Genomic DNA, 26090 nt, shown 5'->3' on the forward strand with positions numbered 1-26090 from the left:
GAGTAACTAGTAAACCATATACAATTTTCTACTTTTTTAAAAAAAATGTACAAATACATATAAACATATCCGTTAGAACCAACTTGATAAATGTAGGATGGTAGCCCATTTTTAGCTACATGAAATCTGAGATCTGGACTAGTGTAGCTGATAGTACATATATGCCAATAAGTAACACAGAAAGACTGCAGAGCAAAAGTAGGCTTTCTTTTGAAATGAAAGATGAGAGCTGGTGAAGCCAAAAAGCAAGTTCATTCCGTTATAGTTAAGTTCATTCCATTATAGTTTTGAGAGCTAATGAAGTTTAATAAAGTTTTTACTTGAGCACTAGATGGTGAAGGGAAGGTATGATCTTTGGGAGAATCTCCAGTAGAGTTTCTGCTTGGTTAGTTTGGGTTATTGGAACTATGTACACTCAAGTTTCTTCCTTTCTTTAGGTATGTGCAATTTAAATAAACATATGTCGCTCTAGTTTGCTGGTGGTTGAGCAAGTGTCACAGTTGACTATGATGGGCCAGTGACGTTGCTGACTATTGCCCAGTCTGGAAACGTATTCAGTTGAAAGAGGCTAATTCCCCAAGTATTTATTGCCACCATAACAACCACTAGACCAATCAGATTGACACCAAAGCCAGCTTTGACCTATGATGAGAAAGAAAACACAACATATTAATTAGGATCAAAACAAAGGTTCTTAAATTGGGGAAATAGGCTGTGTATTTGAGACACAGATGCACATATTTTCCAGGTCCCAGGGAATGCTTCGTTGGTTTGGCCAGAGTTGTGGGTCTTTTGGTACCTACTGAAGTGCAATAGCCAAAGGGTTCTTGCTCTTTTAATGGTCATTACTCTTACGTAAGTAAGCATGTGATACAGTCAAATACTGCTCATGCTTGCTTGGCAGTAAATCCCACTGGTTTAATGGCTGTTAGTGTTATACAAGGGTTACAGTCAAATCCTAGTTACGTTTGTTTAGAACTAAATCCTGCTAGTTTAAATGGAAGTTATTGTTATGCAAGTATGCATGGGATACATTCTCCAGTTAATATATTTCCACACTCCTGGTATTTCACAGGGGTTTTGACTTCTGACCACACAATTACAAAACACTATCCACTTTCAAACTTGAAGGGGAGGGGAAAATGTTTCAAACCTACAGCAGACAGTCACATTGTGAAACTCTCATTGTTACTGCTGCATTGAAGTGGAACACTCCATTCTTTCTGCATTGAGCTGGATTCCAGTTGCATCATAGGTAGTACTTACCATGTCCTTGATCTGGCAATGCCCATAATTGAAGACAATGGCATTTGGGGGATTGCCCACTGGTAGCATCACCGCAAAAGAGATACACATTGCAACTGGGATCAGGGTGTACAGAGGGTTGATTTGCAGGGTTTCTGACTGAGGGAAAAGAGAGAAGGAAATTGTTTGTGTATAGGTGATAGGGAAAAAAGACCCTAACAAAATTGCACTTCCCAAAACTCCTTGGAGGAAACTACAGCATTTAACTCTCCTCCACAAACTGCTATCGCTTCTACCAACAGTATAATAACAAAAGTCACCTGAAAATCTCTCATTTTTCTCAGGGGAGGTGGAGTGGCAGGAAGGCTGTAGAAGCTTTAATCAAAACACCGTGAAGGGGGATTCAGAGGTTTGTAATAGATGGGGGGAGTTGGCAAAAATCTCCCCCTCACTTTCTGTTAGCAGCATTTTCTGTTGGAAGCAGCAAGGATTGTTCAAAGACACACAGCTCAGTTCTGTCCCCATGCTAAAGCTCCCAGCATTTCCATGGCTTCACTGAACCAGGCAAGGGCTTTAGGTTAGAGCGCAAAGGATCAGTTGAAAATAGGGATCCCATTCCCCTGGTGGGGAAAATAGGGATCCCATTCCCCCGTGGGGAATCCCCCGCCTTCACCCCTCCACCCCCCTGCGGGGGAGAAGGGCGCAAGAACAAGGCTCCCAGGCGCACTCCCAGGGGCGGAGCAATGACGTCACTCCTGAGAGTGATGTCATTGCATCACTCCGAGAGTGCACGTGTGCTTTGCTGCAGGCCGAATTGGACCCATTTGAGGCCCAAATCGGCCCATTGTGAAGTGTGTGCGCGCTCCTGCACCCGTGTGATGATATCACCTGGAAGTGATGTAACCAGAAGTGACATCATCCCACGGGCATGGGGCCGGGTATGCACGAGTGAAGCATGCAGAGGCCACCAGGTCTCCAGCCTTCCTCCAGGACAGTAAGGGGGACCTGATAATCCTAGTTGAAAGCTCCCAGCGTCAAAGTACAGAGTAAAGGATCTAACAGTACTGGAAGCTCTGAGGCTAATCCTATGCTTTCTACGAGCATGCATGGCCAAATGTAGGATTGACCTGTCATCATCATAAAATTAGGAGTGCAGTGGCTTCTTAAAAACTCCCATATATACCACGTTATATTTAAATATAGTTATATTTTCTACCAAATTCATGTAAGTCCAAAATGTGTACTCACCATACTGCATAAAATAGGCAAGAAGATAGTTATGGTTGCTGGGTTACTAACAAACTCTGTCACTATGGACACCAGGATGCAGGCTAGCAGAGAGACGGCCCAAAAGGGAAGGCTACTTAGGGACAACATTTGCCGTCCGATCCATGCAGAAAGGCCAGATGTCTGGAAGCAAAGACATTGGTTTCAAATAAAAACTGACACGAAACAATGCTGTGGGCTCTACAGAACCTGGATCCTTCTATACTGGTAAGAGAGCCAGTTTGGTGTAGTGGGTAAGAACAGCAGGACTCTAATCTGGAGAACCAGGTTTGGTTCCCCACTCCTCCACTTGAAGCCAGCTGGGTGACCTTGGGTCAGTCACAGCTCTCTCAGAGCTCTCTCAGCACCACCCACCTCACAGGGTGATTGCCGTGAGGATAATAATAACACACTTTGTAAACAGCCCTGAGTGTGACATTAAGTTGTCCTGAAGGGTAGTATATAAATCAAATGTTGTTGTTGTTGTTGTTGTTGTTAATTGACTTTCCTGTTCTCCCCAACTTGGTCACTGCCCAAAGCTTATGTGACAAAACATTAGGTTTCTGACTTTGATCAGGTTGCATAATTTCAATCAGCAGTTGCTGTGACATTTGGAGACCAGAAAGAGGAAAGGAAAGAGGAAATGTGCTTGCAGCTGAATAGCTTAGGTGGCAGCAGAGGGCAGGAGAGGAAATGATCTGAGAGCCAAACTACAAGTGACGCCTGACACAGGTTGGACACTTGTCAGCTTCCCTCAAGTTCTGATGGGAAATATAGGCAGCTTGGCAGAATATTGGACAAGTGACAGTTGAAAAGTCCATTGGACAGCAGTCGGAGAGCCAAGCTGCAAGACCAGGACGCCTACATTTCCCATCAAAACTTGAGGGAAGCTGAAAAGTGTCCAACTAGTGTCAGGCATCACTTGTAATTTGGCTCTGAGTTCAATCAGTGTTCCTTTATGGAGCAAGGCACTGCTAGTAGGAAGAGAAGTACATTCAGTTTCATCATAGAGAGTCTCCACTTACCAGGAAGCAGCTATATTACCTTGCATCCCGCTGCTAATGCGTATCCTCCTCCAACAAGCACTACAATCTCCCAGGGCATGGTTTTCTGGAAGTCCTTCCAGGTGATAATCGGCTCTGTTGAGTTATCATCTTCAGAATTTGCAACATCTTTTGTGTCAAAATAAAATACAGGTGGAAAGATAAACTTCTTCCCACATCTCTTGGCATACCGTGTATGATGAACTTAGGCTGGTGGGAATCACGTATCCAAGAATTTTCACAGAGAAACGTATACTATTCTTAAACAGGAACAAAACAGCTTAGACCATCGTGCCAAATTAAATTCTTATCCAAATCTTCCAGTAGTATCAAAATTTAAATGGAAGTGCATATTAGAGCTGGGATAAAACTTGTTTCTGCACTCTACAAAATGCCAACACGGAAGGGGGAAAAAACTGCCACTGCTCTGGCTTCAATTCACTAAGAGGAGCATATGCTACATTTGTCATAGAATTTAATCGAAAAGAGTCCAGTAGCACCTTTAAGACTAACCAACTTTACTGTAGCGTAAGCTTTCAAGAATCACAGATGCACGCATCTGACGAAGAGAACTGTGATTCTCGAAAGCTTACGCTACAGTAAAGTTGGTTAGTCTTAAAGGTGCTACTGGACTCTCTTCAATTTTTGCTACTACAGACTAACATTGCTAACTCCTCTGGATCATTGAATTTAATGTCACTCATGTATATCTGTGTTTCCCAACCTGTGGGTCCTTCCTGACCCCAAAGTGGCTGTAAAGCCTGTGAAAGTGGGTCCCAGGCTTTTGCATTTCACTGGTTTGGCCACGCTTTGGTTTTTTAAGTGGGTCACCACACCAAGTAAATATGGACTTGTGGGTCGCCATATCAAAAAGGCAGAGAACACTGATGTAGGCTACATAATGCCTCTGTGCTTTTCATTGGTTTCATTTTATTTAGTTAGCATAGGTAGGCCTGAAATTGCATGGTTCACAGAATCTGATGATGAAAGTCCCTGGAAAGTTACAGTCGGGCATTTTTTCTCTCACTGTTTCAGCACACAGCACACAATTATTGCTTGCTACATTGTGAGTTCACAAGATAAACTTGAGTACCTGCTATTCTGAATTGCTGGAGCTACACCAAATGCTCTATGATGACAGATTATTGCTTTTTACTCACCTTAAGCAAATGCCGCAAATGGGAACCAATATGGGAAATAGCTCACTACATTGCAACTAATACTGGCCATTTGCAGGTGTGAACTCATCATGAGACGCTGGATAGGCTGAAGACTCTCTTAAGGAAGAGAGATGCATAAAGAGTCATTATTACCTGTTGAATTCCTCATACCTGTCCCTTTCTTCCCAAAGCAAGGTTTCTTTGCAGGAATCAAGAAGAGGAGAAAGCCAAGGAAGACAGAGACTGTGGCATCAGTCCGGTAGCCTTTTCTAGGGAAGAGACATGGAATTGTTTTATAAGAGAAAGAAATAACAGGTAATAATAATAATAACTGTGCCTATATACCGCTCTTCTAGACAGATTAGTGCCCCACTCAGAGCAGTAAACAAAGTCAGTGTTATTATCCCCACAATACAGCTAGGGAGTTTGGGCTGAGAGCAGAGGTTTAGCCAAGGCCACCTACTGAGCTCATGACAGTAGTGGGATTCGAACCAGCAGAGCGCTGATTCACAGCCAAACCACTTAACCACTGTGCTACTCAGTACAAAGGCAATCATTTTCCTTCTGTGTTATGCTTTCCTAGGGACCCATATGTTCCAGTTCATGTTTAATGACTGGCTTTTATATTTACAAAATTATTTTTTTCCTTCTCTGTCCCAGTTACCTCCACTAGATCTTGAAATCTGCTGTGAGCACAGCTCCATCTAATAGGATTAAGTCTGCAATACTTCCTGATAACTATTGCAAGAAGACCATGAGCAGCAGACACTGAGCTTTTCCATCTTGTCCTAAAATGTATCCCCACTCCTCTTTCAGGTGCTGAACATCTAGTTTTATGTTCTGGGAAACAGAAAATTTTGCAACAATTTGGTCCTAATGAAAAAGGACTGCTCTGTTGTTATAGTTATGTAAAGGAGCAGAGAATTCACTCCCAGAGACCTCCAGATTCTTGAAAGAATGTTTTTCCTGTGTTAATAATAATAACATTCGATTTATATATCGCCCTTCAGGACAAGGTAATGCCCACTCAGAACAGTTTACAAAGTATGCCATTATTATCCCCACAACAGAACACCCTGTGAGGTGGGTGGGGCTGAGGGAGCTCTTAGAAGCTGTGACCCAAGGTCACCCAGCTGGCTTCAAGTGGAGGAGTGGGGAATCGAACCCGATTCTCCAGATTAGAGTTCTGCGCTCTTAACCACTACACCAAACTGGCTCCCAGGGAAGCCAGATGATAGTGTTACAGGGAAGCCAGATGATAATACAATACAACTACTCGGCATTCATAGGAAAAGTGTTCTAGATGAAACGCTCAAAGAACTTTACATAACAAGCGCATTATATGATTGAGTGGGTTGAAATCTCATACCTTTCTCAGTAAAACTTCTACCACCTTTGTAAGCTGACAGTTTTATTATTTCCAGAAGCAGCCTCAGTCCAGCATACTTAGATGGCCACTGCTTAACAATGTGAACATATGAAGCTGACTTCAACTGAGCCAGACTACTAATGCAATAAACTCAGTATTGTCTCCTCTGACTCAAAGAAATTCTCCAAGGATTCAGGAAGAGATGTCTTCCCAGCTGAGCTACCTGAGATTCTTTTTAATTGGAGATACTCTACCATGACAGCCCTTATATCTGTCCTGTTACAGACTCTGAGATCGACCAAGGATGCCCTCAGCATAGGAAGGCAACAAAGACAGGAAATCCCACAGTGCTGCTACGGTCTTCAGGGTCTAGCACCACACAGGTGTGGCCAGTTATACAGGTCCTCCTCATCTGATTCTCACTCTCATTCCCTGCTGGAAATTTATTGCCAGAAGTCCTAGTCCAAGCAAATCCACTCACATGCCACAAGGTAGGAACTTACTTTTCAAACAAAGATGACCAGCCCGGAACAAACCCTGGCTCCCTAGTAAACCAGAGCAAGGTCATCAGGATGAAGAAGAATGCAGTCACCATCTCAGGATAGCTGGAAATATTTTTTTTTTAAATGAGAAAAACAGGAAAGTATTCAGTACAAGAGGACGGTATCTATGGATTCTGCTAATTCATTCTGTGATGGATACATGCTGTCCTGACAGTATTTTATATTAACTATGACATTTGGATTTGATGGATCTCAATATCCAAGGCCAGCCTGCTCTTGTTGATCTCAGAAGCTAAGCAGGGTCAGCCCTGGTTAGTACTTGAGTTGGAGGCCATCAAGGAAGTTTAGGGTCGCTATGCAGAGGCAACGGCAAAACTACTTCTGTTCATCTCTTGCCTTCAAAACTGCAAGGAGTTGCCCTAAGTCAACTATGACTTGGCAGCACTTTCCACCAGCACCAGTTCTTGTTTTGCGAAGAACATAAAAGCTCAGTTCAGACACTGCAAAACCATGATTTAATTAAACTCATTATGGTTAGTGTCATTTTATGAATACAAGCCATTCCACTAACTGTGGCTGATTAGTCTGGATCTGAAGTTGATTTATTAACTGCAATTATGAATCTGCATGATGTTTGAATACAGATATCCTGGCTTAATCCTGATTTGCTGTTGAGAACAAGAAAATGAAACCAGCACTTCTTGAGGCAAACCAGGATTTGAGAAATTATCTGTAAGGCTTCATGACTTCATGAACCAGCCACAGTTAAAGTTAACCATGCGTTGATGTTGTGTCTGAACTGAGCCATTGACTTCTGAGTCATTTTCACTGTCCCTGGTAACACCCAGAAGCCACTGATATCTTGACTGTTCGTTCTCTGCTGATAGTCAAGGTGGCAAGTGTCTGGTTGTTATGGGACATCATCTGACAACTGCAACAAGCTTATTATGTGAGGAATGTATATGAGGGTGGGCAGATTTGAATAGAATAATAACAACATTCGATTTATATACTGCCCTTCAGGATGACTTAACACCCACTCAGAGTGGTTTACAAAGTATATCATCATTATCCCCACACAACAAAACACCCTGTGAGGTGGGTGAGGCTGAGAGAGCTCTAAAAGAGCTGTGACTGACCCAAGGTCACCCAGCTGGCTTCAAGTGGAGGACTGAGGAATCAAACCTCGTTCCCCAGATTAGAGTCCCACACTCCTAACCACTACACCAAACTGGTGTAGTGAACCAGAAGAGAACCATGGGCTTGGTGGAGGGGAGAGAAAGCTGGGAGGGACAGACAACATGAGATTTGAATTAAAGCTCAAAGCTTTAATATATGCTAATATTTTCTGTAACTACATAATTTAACGAGGCCTACTGAAAGTAAACAAAATGGAATAGGTCTCCTTCTTGTGAAGTTTAAGTAAGTACAGACAAAAGAATTGGGCATCTTTTGCATAAAACACTTTCTTCAGCTTGCCTACGTATCCTCAGAAGGGCTATATGTGAGATTTCTAGTCCAAGGTTGCAAGTCAGCCCCTTCAGAATCTTTTTGACCCTAATGTCCACTTTTTGACCCTTTTTGACCCTGATCTCCACTTGGCTTCCTAGTCCATAGTCACATACACAGTCTATAAATTTGCTTTACCTGATACTTCCCAGTTTCTCATATTCTTCCTGGATTCTCTTCTCTGACATCTCCTCTCGCTTGGTCTTCTTCTTCTTGCTCACGGAACACGTCTCTTTGAAACTGAAGATAATTTGGAACATGGCGACAGAAGGCAATTAGAAGATAGTATGAGGATCCTTGTTTTCTGATTTCAGGATTTGCCTTGAAATTCACACATTGGACACAGTGAATTCTTGACAACATACTCACTAAACATTTGTGACATTTGTGTCGTTCTGAGCATCTTTCTGTGTCTGTGGTGGACAGTACACCTTGGTGCCTCTCCCACCTTTGCTTTCACTGCCCTCACCTTCATTTGCCCTCACAGACATTGTACGTGACTGGCTGCAGAGACCAACGTGGTTACTTATGGTGCTGTGCATCATAAGATATCACAGGTGTCAGCAAACAAAATGAGTGGCTCGCAACAGCCCATCAAGTTTAGTAAAGCATCAGAGAGGACAAGTGAATCCAAGGGCAGCAAAGTCAAAAGAAACACAGAAAAAAATGGAACAAGGAACAGCATTATCAAGGGGAAACGAAAGGGCTGAACACGGTCAAAATGTGCCAAAAGCACTCCCCCCCCACAAACTCTACACATTTTTAATACAAACATGAAATTAGGTTAGTAGTTTTGCAGCTCTACAACTGTTGGATGCTACATCCTATGTAAACAGGCTGATAAAGATTATCAACTGAACAAATTTTGAATATTTTTGTTGATTTTTATTGATTGTACTATGTGACTGTTTATTATGTTTATGGAGCTTTGGTTCTGCCTTGTATAAATAGGCATGTGGTTGTATTACACGAGGTTTATTATGCCTTTGTTGGTTTTTTAGACTACTGCCTGTTAATGTAGTTTGCTTGTTTTTAGTGCTGATTACTATTATTTTATTGTTGCTTTTATAAATGTGGCTTTACTGATTTTATTGATGTGTGATTATCAGTCTGAATGCAGGCCATAAATGTCATTATTTATTATAAATTATACTTCAAATGATTAAAAGTTGCCTTGCATGTATGTAGAGGAGAAGTGGAGACAAATATAGCCAATAAATATCTGCCAGATTAGTTAGCTAAGTGTGAAGCCTCGATTGGAGGAGGAGGCGGGGGGGGGGCGGGGTTTGCAGGAGGAAGTCTCTTTTTGCCACAGGAGAGCACGCCACTTAGCTGAATAGAGTAGTTAAGATTCAGCCTATTATTTGATACTTTGAATAATAAGCTATCAATGGTATCCAGAATGTAATATTCTTGTAAAGACAGAAATCTTTCTGTGGCTACCATTTTCTACTCTGATCCTGTAGTGATTCCTGGATATTCAGAGGTGGAGCCTGGGGGCAGAGTTTGAAGAGGGGAGGGAGCTCACCCTCTAAAGCTGCCATTTTCTCCAGAGGGATCTATAGTCTGGAGATCAGCCATAATCCCAGGACAACTCCATACCCCATCTGAAGGTTGGGAACCTTAGCCATTTACTTCCCAAGAGCAGATTTTATTCAAGGGCTATAATCGTCCCTCCAGCATGCAATCCATTAGGAACATCAGCTGGACAAATCCCTCAGAAATGAACGGGGCTTGCACAAGAATAGCCCCTTACATCTTGCAATGGCCCTATAAGGTAGGCCAGTGTTGTTATTCTCGTATTACATATGGAGGCTGAAAGAAAAAGGGATTGCCTAAGGCCACTTGGCAGTTGGTAGATGAGATTAGAAATAAAGTAATGAAATCCTCCATCACAGCTATGCTGTGCACGTGTGCTTCAAATGGAGTGATTTGCTCAGGGATCTGGCTGTTAAGAAGTTTGGAGCAGTACCTTCCCAGGCTGGCCATCTAGCCACATCACTACACTGTTTCCCAATTAAATCTTCAAATAAACACATCCAACAATAGTCAAAGACTGAGGTTATAGTCTTGAGGTCCATCAGCTGATGCCACTGCGAAGGTCTTTGTGCACCGAATTATTGTGCTGTGCTGTTCGACAAGAAGGTTATCAGAGGCTGCCCGATCTGACCTAGACTATTTACAGGCATGAGCAAGTGAGCTGTGAGTAATTGAAAACTCCACTTCACTGTAACTGAAGGGTAAATGTCACAACCAAACAGCTTCTGCCTTTTCCACGCCAGCAAGTAAATTTTATGCTTCTATTTACGAAAGGCAATAACAAGCACATTATACGGTTGAATGGGTTGAAATCTCATCTACATATATATGCAAATCAGGAGCATCCCTTGAGATCAAGGAGATCATCTTTGTGGTATCAAACAGACTGGACATCCCAATTTAACTGAAGCTGCTGCTTTCCTCCAACTTCCTTCGTCTTTCTTTGCCCTTGTGTTACTTGCAATTGTGCCAAAGAACACTGCAGCATTCTTCTCATGTCAGTTTGTTTGAGACAATGACCAATTCACCACCACCCCTTATGGAATTCTTTACGGCCGAGTTGCTCTCCACATTAGCTGCTGGGGTGGTGCGACGGGCCCTCCTGCACTTTACAGTGGGCTGATTTTGGCCCCAAATGGGCCCAATTTGGGGCCCTGCCAAGGAATGGCAATCCTAGTGGGTGGAACCCAAAAAAATGCAGGCCTTCACATTCACATGGTGTCCAAAGGTGCTTTGACTGCCCTCCCCCTTAAAGCAATCTAACAGACTGGGAGACCTGTTTTTGACTGCAGAGGCCTTCAAGGTTTAAATCCCCTCTTCTTCCTGTGCGGCCCAAATCCGAAGTATGGCTCTGCATGCACACATTTTACTTTGTAGAGACTTGTGGAATCCATCATTTCAGTCACACATGTTAGAAAAGTCTTTGTCTTAACTAACAATACTACCTAGTTTTTGGCCCCTCTGTTTTGACGTGAACGCTCCATTTCGATTTTGCTTTTCCTGTGTGCAAATCAAATCTATAGGTCATTATTTTCATGCTATTTTCTCTTTTCTCATGCCAAATTATATTTCCGCAATCTTGAATGTTAGTTTTGTGTCGACTGCCTGTAACTGGAATGTTAATGGTGAACAGCTGAAGCTGCGTTATAGTAGCTCTCTGCACACAACTCCTCTGTGATTGATTGACCATGTGGAGAGAGGGACTGGGCACGAATGCGCTGGTCCTGCCCAACTGCCACATTATAACCAATGGCTCATGAGCACAGTACCTATGCACAGAGGCAGCATCCACACATACGCTGCCTCCATGTGATTGGCAGCCTTCAGAAAGCAGCATCTCTGATCATGGGAGGGAGTATATGCACAGACTACGCCTCTGACTCCGTGCTCGTGAGCCAGTGATTATGTGGAAAGGGGGGGGTGAGGCCAGGATCAACATTCAGTCACCACAGAGAGGGATGTGCAGAGGTACTAAGTCAGACCACTGCTATATCCAGCTCAGTGTTTCTACTATGATGAGTTGTGAGTGACTTTCCAGGTTTTCCGGGCAAGGTCTTTCTTACCACATTCTACCCGATCCTTTAATGGAAGATGATGGGGATTAAACTGGGACCTTCTACATGCAGAGCAGATGCTCCACCACTGAGCCAATGCCCCATCCTATATATGCAAATATAAAGGTGTATATCATATAAATGCCACACAATCGTTGTGGAAAAAACCCCAAATGAACCTGGAATACCAGCAATGAAGATTCTCACAACATACAAAACTATATTTGTGAAGTCATCTTCACACACTTGGAAGGTGGTGATCAAAGTAGGTAGTTCCCTCAATTAATTTAGTAAGAATTACTGCCGCTCCGGCTTGTGCTTTCCCTGGGACTCCCCCTCTGCTGTAGAAAAGGCTTTCCAAGGACATGAGGAAGGCCCCAATTCTGCACAAGTTCCGGTGGCTCTGTGAAGAAGAGCTCTTGTCATGCCTTTACTGAAGTTCCTGACTTGCTTCCCTTTACTTGTGTCTTCTGTCGGAGTGATATTGTATTAGTTTTTAAATTTATGTATGCTGCTTCGAGTCCTGATCATTGGGAGGAAAGTGGGATATAAATATTTTAAATGAAGGAAAAATAATTAATTAAATACAAATAAAAGAGAAAGGGTATATTTGTACATCCTTTGTCTTCTTAGCCCTCACCCCGCCCGAAAAGTCTATGTGAACGTGACCGCATTTAACTGCATTCATCCCTTGTCTGATGTTTATATTTTCTCTTCTCCCTCTGTTCTCCCCCTTTGTCTAAATTTGGACTGTAAGCTTATCAGGAAAGTGGCTTGTTTTTTCTTTATTTTCCTCTGTAAAATATCAGGTACATTGATAATCCTGTCCAAAGAAATAAATGATCATTTATTGCAATCTTCCCATTTGTGGAAAGATCATGCAGTCCTGTGGTTGGACTGGAATCTAATGATTCTGACCTTACTGGGACACTTCAGTTAAGTTTCTTCAAGATTCATTTCCCTACTATGTAAAATACCAGGATCTTTCACAGGGCGAAGATGCAAAATGCAGATACCAAAATATAATCTTAGAAACCGATAAGATTCCATGGATTAGAGTAAGATGAATCCTGGGTTAAAGAAAACACCCTTTGGCTCCATTGCATATCTGCCACGCATGGACTATAAAGAGATTGCAGTGCTAAATTTATAACTGAAAACATTCTTGAATGAACAGCACAGAACAGGAATGAGAGATTAGGAAGCCTTGGAATCTGCTAATGTTTCATAATTAGTTGCTAGCACTTTAATTCTTGCACGTATTTAAAAAAAATGTGAGGCAAATCTTGGAATTGCAATGTAGAATTTAAATGCTCTTTGAGAAAGAGCTGAAAGAACTGTGAATCATGTTTGGACTTGCAGGAGGATTATAAATTATTTCTGATTTATTACAGCTCGTTTTTATTGGGAAACAGAAGACTCGGGAGACTGAACAGTAAAAGCCTACAGAGCAGTTCAAAACCAGATAAAGCTAGCCGTGACCGGAGGTCATTACCATCTTCCAGCTATTCATGTACTAACTAGTGTGAAACTATTTAATATAATTTTAATACCAGTTTTCCACTCAGAAAGCTCTCAGTGTGAGGTACACAGGAGAGACTGAAAAAACACTAAAAATAATGTATACAAAATACACTATTAAAAAATTAATACACCAGTTAAAATCAAGATTAACATCAAAATAGCAAAAATATCAATATTGGTAGCCTGGGAAAGCATGTGTATAGAATACCTATCAGTGGTAAGAGACTAAAGAAGTTGCTAGGTCTCTTTGGGCAGGAATCTCCTTGGGCAGGAATTGTGAAAAATGGATGCCCCACTTTTCATCACAACCAATCTTAGATCTGACAAACGACTATCATGGAACATGTTCTCTCTCACTAATCTGAAGAGGCAGAGAAGAATGTTTTGGAAAAACATTCTTATATCAGAGTGGACCTCGATCATGTAAGGTCATATCCACGGCCTTTTTTCTGGGAAAGGAGGTGGTGGAACTCAGTGGGTTGCCCTTGGAGAAAATGGTCACATGGCTGGTGGCCCTGCCCCCTGATCTCCAGACAGAGGGGAGTTTAGATTGCCCTCTGTGCTGCTCAGCAGCGCAGAGGGCAATCTAAACTCCCCTCTGTCTGGAGATCAGGGGGCGGGGCCACCAGCCATTTGACCATTTTCAAGAGGTTCCGGAACTCCATTCTACCATGTTTCTGCTGAAAAAAGCCCTGGTCATATCATGCTTATCATTTATCTATGTTCTTTTGAAAAACTGTGGTTCTTCTACATGTTATGTAGTGATCACAAGATGTTCTTTTGTGATGGTGTGAACTTCTCCATTCCCTCAGATCACGTTTGTAGCCATCTGCTCTGTAGGCTCCTTCCTTGAAGCTCTTTGCTTATAGCACTAGATTGCTGCTTGACATAGGAAAAGTGCATTGTGGTACCTTAGATTCCCTCCCTGACTTCCTTACGCGCTACAGGATAAAGCAGTGTTCTCCAATGTGGTCCCCACTGGCACCATGACATCTATCAGTATGCCCATTGCACACACATACCAATCTTTTCAGAAAGATGGTGCAGCCATTGTAACCTAGACTTTATTATTGGGTGCCCCTCATTCAAATTAAAGGGTTTTCTATTGAAGTAGTAGGAGGAATGGTAAGCATCAGGGATTTCATTAGTTAATGTGTGGTTCCATTCCTCCTTCAGGCTTTCCTTCTTCCTAGGTGGTGTGAAGGGGGAAGTATTCAGTTTGGCTCTGCCTCCTGCTACAGCCATGTTGGCTCTACTACCTTTCACAGCCATTTTGGAGTGGGGCTCACCACCCCATCTGAAAATTGCTAAGGAGCCCACATGTTCAAGAAATGTGGTAAAGGAAGTGGAAAAAGTGGCCTTTCTTCTTCCCTCTGCCATCCCATTGACCAATGTGGGGAGGCCAAAGAATAGGGCAGAGCAAGGCTAGTTACTCAGCAAGGTTACTCCCCCAGTTCCTTTGCCCTGCACAGAGTAAGGAAGGATGAGGGAACAAGGCATTTTGCTCCAGAGGCCTTCCTTGGAGGTTAATGGAAATGGTTGAAATATGGTTGAGAGATGTTAGAAGGGATATGTAGGGGATACTATTATTTGTTTTATGTTGGTTTATGCTTTTATGCATCTCTGTGTGATATTATTGGTATTTATTTGCAAATGGTGTTTGCATTTGGCAGTTGCCTTGAGTCTTTGGAGAAAAGTCGCATATAATTGCCTTCAACGGATCAATAAAATGCTTGCTTGGATTATTTCAGCTGTTCTAGGACTAAGATCAGTTAGTCCTTCATTCAAATTTTACCCTCATTGTTTGTCAGCAAAAGCTAGGAAGCTGCCACGTGGTCTGCTATTCTGAATCAGGGACTCTCATGCATATTTTGCACAACTTACTTACTTGCAACCCAGGAAAAGCCAGTGCATCCAGACCCAGGTCAGCACCAACATGATGAGAGAGATGGGTAAGCTGAATAAGAACCAGGTCCCAAAATTTACCACTTCAGCATTGGGATAATGGCTGTAAAGCAAAGAACCTTGTAAGTGATCGAGAAAAGTCATCTTGTGCCCACATTTCATTAGTGTTTTCCCACATCTGCCTAATAACTTCTGAGCTGTTTATTAGAAGTTTATTAGAAGCTGTTTATTAATGTTTGTTTTTTCTGCAAGTACAAAATGCACTCAGGGTAAAATGAACATCTTTACAGGATCCTTAAACATAAAAGGCAAACCGTGTTGCTGACAACGCACATTTTATCCTGGTGTGCCTGTGCAGGAGCACCAGGATAAAATGTGTGTCATGGCCAATACGGCCTCCAGAGGGTGCTGCGGTGGTGGCGGGATGGCCAGGCAAACCATCCCATCCCTGAGGAGACCGGCGCTACGGCAAGACCACTAGGTGAGCCATCCCGTCCCTATGGAGGCTGGCACAGTGGCAGGAAGGCCAGGTGAGCCGGTCTGTCCCTCCAGAGGCTGCGCCATTTTCTAGGGCCAGTTTTTTTTTTTTTAAAAACGGCTCTGTTGCTAGTATACATATATTCTGCTTATACAGAAATTGCCTACGAATGGTTGTCCCATGGTGGATACATCACAGTCACATGCCTGAGTGATTTGGCAGCTGAATCTGCAATAGATTCCCCTAATAAGTATATCAGAGGTGATGTGGATTGATATGCAAGTACTCATTGTGGTGGTCTACCTGATATTATCTTTCATACATGCATGCCTCAGTTGGAGACAACTCTCAGAGGAGAAAAAGGCAAAGCAATGTGCAAAGATCTGTACACTCTGTTTTTAAACAAGTCCATAGAGATGGGGCATCGGGGGATGAAGAAAAAAAACAAAGAACGAAAGGTCAAATGAGACAGGCTGCTGGGACTGTCATATTTGGAACTCCCAAGCATTCCTCTTTGTAAACAGCAAACATGGGGGCGGGGGGAGGTTGTCTGATTCTTACTGGGATCACTGCATGGGTAGGGTCTTTTTTCCTTTCATCCTGATGCTTGCTGACAGTCTGCTGCTCTTTGTCCTATTGGAGTAATCATAGAGGCTTTTTATTTGTCCCAACAATTTGCCCTGGTTCTCCACAGGGCAGATTTAGTGGCTAGACTGCTATACTAGAATCTGAGAGACCTGAGCAGAACCACAAGTGACAAAAGGCACAGATTGGACACTTGTCAGCTTCCCTCAAGTTTTGATGGGAAATGTAGGCAGCTTGGCGGAATGTTGGACAAGTGACAGTTGAAAAGTCCATTGGACAGCAGTCAGAGAGCGAAGCTGCGAGACCAGGATGCCTACATTTCCCATCAAAACTTGAGGGAAGCAGACAAGTGTCCAATCTGTGCCTTTTGTCACTTGTGGTTCTGCTCCTAGGTTCAGATTTCCCAGTTGATCACAAAACTTACTGAGTCTGCTAGGGCTACACACTCTTTTTCAGTCCACCTCACTGGATTGTTGTGATGATAAAAAGGGGGTTGGTAGAACCATGTATGCCACCCTGAGTTTCTCACAGGAAAGGTGGGACAAATAGATTCCTCATTCCATAATATAATCGCAAGTTAAATTGAGCCCAAGTTGGTGGTGGTGGTCTTGGATGCTTCTCAACTAATTTGACCCCTATAATGCAAACCTGACAATCAAAAGCTGGCATCCCGAAATTACTGGCCATTAACTCTAACAAAACTGGGAAGCTAATGGAGATATTAGTGAAGCCCAGAAATATAAAATGCAGTGGTGCAGAAGAAGATGGGATAGATACAGCACTCAGAGGCAAACTGCTCATCACACGCAGGTGAGTGTAAAAAAAATATTCCAACTTTTTTTTTAATTGAAAAGTAGCCTTGGGAGGGAGTGGGTGACAGGCCAAGTTGATACTTAAGTCCTTTCCTGCTGGCTGTTTTTCTACTCAAAATAGCTCTTAGTTCCACCAACCTGCTTTCTCCCACCCTATGAGTTGCAGATAAAAATGAATTTTTGTAAACAAGTTCCTTCAGTGCTGTGGAGACTTGGGGATGTGATTTTCAATGGGGAAATGGCCCGCACGAAATGTAATTCATGGACTCATGGGCTCATGGGCTAATCAATTTGTTCCAGCATCTTTCCTCTTCCTCCCACCTCGTCTAAACACAATAAGTAGAATTTTATGCTTGGGGATAGGGAGGAATATGGGTGGATCGGATTGTTCCTTGCACAGCAACAAAACTTGATTTTTCACCATCAAAATTCATCTTGAAGCTAAGCAGGGTTTGCCTTGGTTAGTAATTGGATGGGAGACCTGACCAGGTTTGCAGAGGCAGGCAATGGCACACCACCTCTGTTAGTCTCTTGCCATGACAGCCCCACCAAGGGTCACCATAAGTCAGCTATCACAGTAAATAGCCAAGGGCTTGCTTCCTGTACAGATACAAGTGAAATAAGGGCAGCCAAGGCCACCATTTAGAGCTCTAAAAACTTGGGGGAACTCATAGTTTTGCAGAAATGTCAAAAGATGGATCAGGAAGAGGCAAGAGCAACCAGAAAAGATGGAGAAGTAAGGAGAACTGGATTCTCTACCCTACATAAGTCTTCACGGGTGTCCCCCCAACTTGTAGCAATAGTAAGGAGGTCAGATTAACCTATATAGAACATGTGATTTAAAATTCCTGCTTGCCATAGATGTACTTTACATTGTATATCTACACTATATATTTCATATACACACATGTATATATGTACTATCAAGTCACAATCAACTTATGGCAACCCCAGCAAGGGGCTTTCAAGGCAAGTGAGAAGCAGAGGTGGTCTGCCATTGCCTTCCTCTGCAAAGTCTTCCTTGGTGGTCTCCCAACTATCAACCCTGCTTAGCTTCCAGCCTACTGTGGATCAATCCCCATCTTCTCACTTCTAGGCACAGAAATCAGCTGTAACATCTGCAGCTGTGGCCACAAGCCCCCACCCAATTATTATTTGGGATACTAAGATGACAACTACCAGAACATTGAGTTAACATGTTTCAAGATCGGCAATATAAGCATTGTTTAGGAACTTCATTCCACCTGGCTGCATCAGCAGGAGGAGCAAATCAGTGAGAACCTATCCATTTTCTGGCAACTGGAAAATGGCCATTTGACACCTCACTTTTCATAAGCATTTCCTTTTGTGTCCATTCTACCTCATCATTATTCAACCACAAATTTGGAATTGAGAGGAGGGAACAAACAGAATCCCATTCTGTTCGGCAAGCTTCGGAGATGTGATGAGATCAGACTATACCATACTTTCCCTCCCACATCCATCCATCCATCCATCCATCCATCCATCCATCCATCCATCCATCCATCCAATATACAGTATTTTATGAGACAGCAGAGATAACATTCCTTCTAGCTGTATAAATGTGCACTGAAAATCTAGCATGAATTCTATTTTGTAGAGCTCTCAGTAATATTTTAAAGCATCTTATTTAAATTCTACTGCCCTTCTAAAGCTTTTTTTTTTAAAAAAAACCCTCAAAGTAAATTTGCTCAAAAATGTTTATAAAACCAGATCATTTTTCTTCTGAATTCATTTAGGCATGCCTTTGGCTTTATTAATTTTCATTTAATTTTCCTTGTATTGTTTGCTACATTAAAAACATAATGATGTTGCACTTTGAAGATTATTACTTTGCAGGGGGAACAAATCACTAGAACAGATGGAGCCATCTAAGAAATAAAAGGAGCTGTCCCCCCACTTCATTCCAGAGCCTGTAAAGATAAAGAACTGGACGAAAGTGTACATAGATGTTTTAAAGCTGAAGTAGTGTACTTATAAGAATGGCAAACTGCAAATGGAAGTTGCAGTGTTTTCAGGGTTCTGGTTAGTTGTGAGCCCTGACCTGGATAGCCCAGCTGAGCCTGATCTCATCAGATCTTAGAAGCTAAGCAGAGTCGACCTTGGTTAGTAATTGGATGGGAGACTTCCAATGAAAACCAAGGTTGCAGAGCCAGGCAATGGCAAACCACCTCTGTTAGTTTCTTGCCATGAAACCCCAGCCAGGAGTTGTCTTAAGTCAGCTATAACTTGATGGCACTCTCCACCACATCACTTAGCCATGAACCTATTGGGTTAGAGCCAAACTAGATGTTATGAACAACAGGAATCCGGATATGGGCGCCTGACGTAGGTGTAATGACTCATGGATAGGTTTAGGCACTTAAAGTGGGTTTATACATATAAAAAGAACTCCATTGGGCTATAGAGCGCTGTGAGGGGGGAGGAAGGTGTTCCAGCAGAAATGTCACAGTAGGGAATCTTGAATCTGCTCCTCCACCCTCGTAGAGGTCCAGAGCCCAACGGAGCAACAGAGCTCTTTTTAGGTGAATATACTCACTTTATACGAATTGGTATGTGTGACTACAAGTCAAGTTAGGCATCTGTGTCTCAAATAGTGTTACTCACAACTTCTAGCAGGGGCGGACTGAGATGGGAAAACAGTCCTGGAAAAACATCCCCCAAAGGAGAGGGAGAGGCAACCTGTCTGTGCTGTTCTAGCCCCACCACACCTCTGAAAGAAGGAGAGAGAGAGAGAGGTAGCCCCCCAGCCCACCTCCCCCCAAAGGAGGAGGGAGAGGCAGCCTGCATAGGGCTTAGGTGGGTCAGGAGCCTCCACTGGGTGGGCTTGGGTGAGCCAGGAGCTGCCTTCCTGGGCCATGCAAGCCTTGGCCATGCCGGGAGCTACCACCCCTGGGCCATGATGGCTTTGGGCAGGCCAGCTCATACGGGCAGGCTGGGTACCACCTCCCCTGGGCTATCCTGGTTCATCCCACAGCCATCATCCCACAGGGAGAAGTGCCAGTGGCCCCAGCATCTAATTTGGCTATCAGTCTTGAGATGTCACTCCTCTTCTTATTTCCTCTCTAACTCACTTTTTGAGACCTACATCCTATCTTCTAGCCTCTTTATGCCACAGTGACTGTGCATGAGGTCTGCTGGAGGAACAACAACCTGTATCTTAGAAGTCGTCATCACAAGGCCACCCATTCATGGCTCCACAACACTTCTGATAAATAGCATACACCTAAGTGTGCATCACTTACTTGTTGAAATACTCTAGGAAGATGAGGTTAGTGGAGGTGCCTATGATGGTGGTGAGTCCCCCAATGGTTGCTGCATAGGAGATGCTCAGCGAGAGGCACTTGCAGACCATCTGGTCGTGTTGAGACTGATAGTGGAGTGGACTGCTGAGCTCCAGATTTTGAGGTTTGGGTGGAAGAACAAGGATCTGAGCCTGTAAAGATACCACATGCTGTAAGTAGAAACAATCCTGGCATGGTGAGTACACCTCTCCCGTTTCCAACTTGCTTCCCTCAAATCAGGATAGCTATGTAAATCTATATTTTCAAGCCATCCCTTCTCTATATCCCTATTAAATAAGACTGTGTCACCTTTAGACACAGTACGAGTCCCCCCGCCCCCTCTTGGGCCTCTGGTCCCCAACTATCAGCCTAACGGGTAGAGCTGTGTCTAAATTCTGTGCACAGAAGCACAAGTTCTCGAACTCCCCCCTCTCAACACAGCCCCCCAATGTCCCCTGAAATGCTGCTTCTGGGGGAATCCCAAGATTAACATGAAGTGAGAATTGGTAGGCAGGGGAGGGCAGAGATTGTGCCCCCTCTTGTATATGCAGATCTTTTTTATGAGCTCTAGTATCCTCCACATTCTCTTACTCCTCCCAGTTCTGACAGGACACAGGCTTTCTTATTCCTAGGCTATTGTGATCTTTTAACGTTATGGCACATCAGACAAAGTTTAGAGGGGGTATTCATAGACAAGAAACAGACAACAGCCCAAGGGTATAAGAAATTAAATATGACATCAACTTGGGAAGGAGTAAATACTATCAAAACTCAATTCAACTCCACTCCGCTGTGTGGCAGAATCATTCATATATGGGCTATATAAAATCCATATAATACAGAGCACAATATAACACAACCACAGACAGAGCAAATAATTCCAGATGACTCAGACCATCCTGAAATCATGTTAGTCACTGAGGAAAATTAAATAAGGGATGGTTGCCAAAATTGCTGCTTTAAAACTAGATAAGTAATATATTGCCAGCCTGTCAGAAGGCTTATTATGTATATGGAAAGTCTGGCCTGGCTTGAAAGACGGACTCCCTGGATAGGAGGGGGCTGGGAGGTGTGCTTGGGACACTTTGCTAGGGCCATTCCCAAGCTATAAGCCAATTACCATGATATAGTCTATTTCTGTCACTTCTGAAATAAAATAGAAGTCTTCCTTTCATGACTCAGGGCCTCGCTGAAGTGCCAGAATATCTGCAGATTACAAACTATCAAACTGCATCTGTATTAGAACAGGCAGCTTCTTTTCTGTGGGAACTCAAAATTCTTAGTCTTTTTACCCAGCTAGCCTCAACAGTAAACCACATTTGAAGAGGCCACTGACAATGTCACAAGGCAATTTAACTAGTTATATCAGACCATATAGGTAGAAATGTTACTGTGTTATATTTTGACAGACTCTTGGTATCGGAAATCTTGGGAACATAGTGAAAGGGGAAACTAGAGTAAAAACATCAGCATTCTGACTCTTTTGGTCAAAGGTAATTTCAAGGCAAAAGCAGAAGTGTGAGCGTAAGAATATCAGAGGGGCACTGCTAGACCAGACCAGCACTCGTTTCAGCCTCCTGTCTATGGAAGTGGCAACCCAGATGCCCATGGAAGTGCCACAAGCAGAGTACAGAAAACAAGGCCTCCGCCCATTGTTGCTTCCAGGTGTGCTTTCTCTCTCTGGACAGGAGTATTGTGTTCTTACCTGAGGTAGGTGCTGACCATTGGTTTTGGAGTTCACGGTTCCAATTGTGTTGGCTATCACGTGTACACCATTCATGTTCTAAGGGAAGATAAATGGCCTTTAATTAGATGTACATTTGTTCAAACACTACATAAAAAATAATCTGTATCAAGATGTAATAATCATAAAGATTTTTTGCTGTTTTATCTGTGCGCAACTGCATATTACCAGTGCACACTTGCATATTTATCAGTGCATACCTGCATATTAGCAAGTTGCTGGAGGTGGGGGGAAGTGCCCTTGTGTCTGCTCTGGAAGTTACAACTGGTCCAGAATGCAGTGACACGTATATTGACCGGAACTTCCTTCTGGTCACATATTACACCTGTTCTGCACCAGCTGCACTGGCTCCCAGTAGAGTTCCAGGTAGAGTTCAAGATTCTAGTCCTAACTAGAGATGGGAACGAACCACAAAAAAGCCGAACCATGAGGTTTGTGGTTCGTGGATTATCACGAACCAGGAACCATGAACTGGCACAAACTGGGGCCAGTTTACAAACCAGTTTGTGGGGTTTAAATGCCCCTTTCCAGCTGCTTAGCAGTGGCAGGGAAAGGGGCATTTGACAGTTTAAAGGGCCCTTTTCTGCCCTGCAAGTGGCAGGTCCCTTTAAACTATCAGCTGGCAGGTGGTGGCGGGGGGGGGGAATCCCCTCTCGCCACCTGCCAGCTGATAGTTTAAAGGGACCTGCCACATGCAAGCGGCAGGGCCTTTTAAACTGCCCAAACCCCAGCCCCACACTTACCTTGGCCTGCGGGCCCGCGGTGTCTTCCTCTCCTCCCACAAGGGGCAAGAAGGCCGTTTTTGGCCTCTTCTGCTGATGCATGGGCCCACAGGGTGGTGGAGGAGGCCAAAACCGGCTTTCCTGCCCCTCAAATGACGCCTGCGGCAGCCATTTGAGGGGCAGGAAGGCCATTTTCAGGAAGGCCAAGGTAAGTCTGTGGCTGGGGCTGGGGTTTGGGCAGTTTACAGGGCCCTGTGGCTTGCAAGTGACAGGTCCCTTTAAACTACCAGCTGGCAGGTGGCAAGGTGGGGGTCCCCCCTGCTGCCTACTAGCTGATAGTTTAAAGGGACCTGCCACTTGCAAGCAGCAGAAGTTTATATGGCCATTTCCCTGGGAAAATGGCCTTTTAAACTGGCACTTTATGACCCAAATGAACCAGTAGACCAGTTCATGGAAACGAGCTTCCACGAACCACTGGTTCATGAATCACGAACCAGCCTGGTTTGTGCATTTTTTTGGGTCATAATTCAATTCGTGCCCATCTGTAGTCCTAACTTTTAAGACCCTTAGTGGACAGGGACCGACATACCTATGGCCTCTCACCTTATATTCCCTGGAGCCTGCTCCGATCAGCAGATAACTAACTACAGGTGATCCCTGGCCCCAACGAGGTTTGCTTGGCCTCAACCAAAGCCAGGGCTTTTTTGGTCCTGGCACCTACCTGGTGGAACTCTCTGCCTGTGGAGGCCCCGTCTCAACAAGATTTGTTATCATTTTGCCAGGCTTGCAAGATGGAGATGTTCCACCAGGTTTATGGAGGCTGAGACAGATTAATCGTCCCACTGGCCCTTCCCGGGGGGTGGGGGAATATGTGCCTAACCCTACACTGATTGCATTTTAACCACCCTGCCCTGTAGGCTCGAGGGGCTGAGATGTAGGGTGCAATATGAGCTGCCTTTTATGTTTAATGCTGTGCTATATGATTGCTACCAATGTTTTAAATTGTTCTTAATTGTTTTTATGCATTTATGATGTAAATCCCCTCTGAGCCCACTCACAGAGAGAGCTAAGTATAAATTTAATAAACAAACAAACAAACAAATAAATAAACTGAAATCTGTAGCAAACCACACATGCTTTCTGTACAAAATGTGAAAGGAAGGAAGATAGGAAACATCTATGGCAGCTGCATGAGCTCTGGGTGGAACTTCTTTCCTTTTCTGTTTGCAGGCATTGCAGGCATTCGGTGCTGCCAGATGGATGAGTTTCTAGCATAAGCCAAAGGCAAGACCCTTAGGGCCAAACTATGGTACACAATATGTTTTCCACATTACAATGTGTAGTATACAATGTATTTTTTGGTGAGTCAAGTCATTTTCCCTGCAGCTATGCAGCAGCTGTAGGAAATGTCACTTTAAACGTCAGTGGGGGCTCAATTCATCTTGGAACTGTAACATGGGAGTGTGGCTCCTGCCTTCCCCCTTTGCAATTTTGGCTCAGGAACCCCTCCTCTCCCCAAGGCCACAACTCTGAGCAGCACTGGGCTCCTACCGATTCTCAGATCTGCTGGGGGGCTGGAGGCGGGAATGAGTTGATTGGACCCAACTTGACAAAAAACATCTTGTGTAGTTTGGCCTTAAGTGAGTCAGGCCAGTGGATCCAAGACTGGGACAAGATTTGTTGTACTGTATTATTTGCTCAGATCCCGACCTCTGTTTGTTTATTTAAATTGTATTTTCGTATTTTGTAAGTCGCTTTGGGTCCCCATTGGGAAGAAAAGTGAACAAAAGTATTGAAATATATACAGAGAATGGAGCAATCAAGGGATTTCTATTGCATTGACTCCACTTCAGTGGCAAGAGAAGGTAATTTGACTTCAGTGTACCTGGAAGGGTGTAACTCTGCTTAAGTCTGCAGTGCAATAGGATCAAAAGAGCAAGAAGGAATCAGGTTCAGCAGCTCAGGTAAAGAAGCCTTACGTTAATCCACACTGCTGAACCCAAAGTTCAAAGAGCAGGAGCCAATATAAGGCATCACTCTGAAGAGACAACAGCTCAGGTTCACCTAATAAAAGTTACTGTCTGGCTTGCTTTCCTTCCAAGCCTTTTAAAACTGAATTTTTACATTGTCTCAAACATATTGCTTGCCAATTGGGACAGTTTGCACATTGAGTTGTGAGTCATCAAACATGGAAAGACTAAGTTATTATGAATCAGCCGTCCCATATTCCAAGACCAAAAATGGGACCAACATCCCTTTGACCCCTTGATGCCATTAAATTAAAGCGCCAGCACCAGCCCTTGATAAGCATTTACAGCCACATCACACATTCATATAAGCATGGTGTGCCTTTAAACACAGAGTGCGGCATTGCTCCAAACTGGGTGAAAAGATGGAGAAAATAGTAACATCATTATCGCAGTACTTCAGAATTGCTTTCTATCGTAGAGTGTCATTTCACAAAGGACTAATATGGCCTCTCGGACTACCTTGGAATGCATCAGGGAGCTGAAGTCAGCAGTTGTAGCACTAAAAAGAGAGAATAAAAAAGCAGATGTTGATTCACAGCTATTTCACTGGAACACAGCTATGGGACATGGGCATTTTATAGTAGAAAAATGGCAGGAGGGTAAAGGATACTTAATCCTTTCCCCATTTGCTTTATTTATGGTTCTAAGTAGATTTACTCAACATGGGCTGATTCTGCACAAGTTGGATAATGCACTTCCAATCCTCTTTATAGATCATTTGTAACGGATTTTTTCGTGTGCGGAACAAAAAATCCACCTCAAACGATTGATAAAGTGCATTGAAAGTGCATTATCCAACGTGTGCGGAATCAGCCATGGTTCATTATTGAGAAAAAATGTGCACTGGAAATGTGCAGGGAGAAAATTGCTGCCAGGGGATGGGGGGCAGAGAAATTATGAGCAAGGAAACGTTCTGAAACCACCTCAGAAGATTTTAAGTCAGACTGAGTAGGTATTTTTAAAGAAATGTAAAATAAATATTTACTAAGTAAGCGCACTGTGCCACTTCTCTAAATTCCCCTCGCCCATATCTGATTTTTTATTTTTTAAAAATGGTACTTGGGGTATCTTATGTGTACTTTTATATGAATGTTTCTATTTTTTTCCATATGTTCTCATTGCGAACTCTCTCATTTTGGCTATTTTTGTTGCTAGTATCCCCAATTCCTTTGTTTCTTTGATGAAATATTATGCTATTATTATACCATTTATATGCAACTGGCACAAAAATAAAAACGCTAATAATAGGATAAATTTTATGTGGGGAAAATTCAACAGATGGAAACAGAAAATAGTG

General features: G+C 43.3%; 1 protein-coding gene across 1 annotated transcript in view; it reads right to left on the minus strand.

Annotated features, from left to right (window-relative positions):
* Positions 1-387: 387 nt before the first annotated feature.
* Positions 388-26090, minus strand: part of SLC13A4 (solute carrier family 13 member 4) — a 44243-nt gene continuing 18540 nt past the window's right edge. Inside the window, exons 10-20 of the mRNA XM_054988629.1 lie at positions 25253-25292; positions 22003-22080; positions 20259-20449; positions 15101-15220; positions 8234-8335; positions 6587-6688; positions 4868-4983; positions 3556-3683; positions 2494-2655; positions 1267-1404; positions 388-642 (exon numbers count right to left, since the gene is read on the minus strand). Coding sequence (XP_054844604.1) covers positions 505-642; positions 1267-1404; positions 2494-2655; positions 3556-3683; positions 4868-4983; positions 6587-6688; positions 8234-8335; positions 15101-15220; positions 20259-20449; positions 22003-22080; positions 25253-25292 — 1315 coding nt within the window. The 3' untranslated portion in view covers positions 388-504. The remainder of the gene's footprint in view (positions 643-1266; positions 1405-2493; positions 2656-3555; positions 3684-4867; positions 4984-6586; positions 6689-8233; positions 8336-15100; positions 15221-20258; positions 20450-22002; positions 22081-25252; positions 25293-26090) is intronic.

This window comes from Eublepharis macularius, chromosome 9 (assembly GCF_028583425.1).
Source record: "Eublepharis macularius isolate TG4126 chromosome 9, MPM_Emac_v1.0, whole genome shotgun sequence".
NCBI classification, from domain to species: Eukaryota; Metazoa; Chordata; class Lepidosauria; order Squamata; family Eublepharidae; genus Eublepharis; species Eublepharis macularius.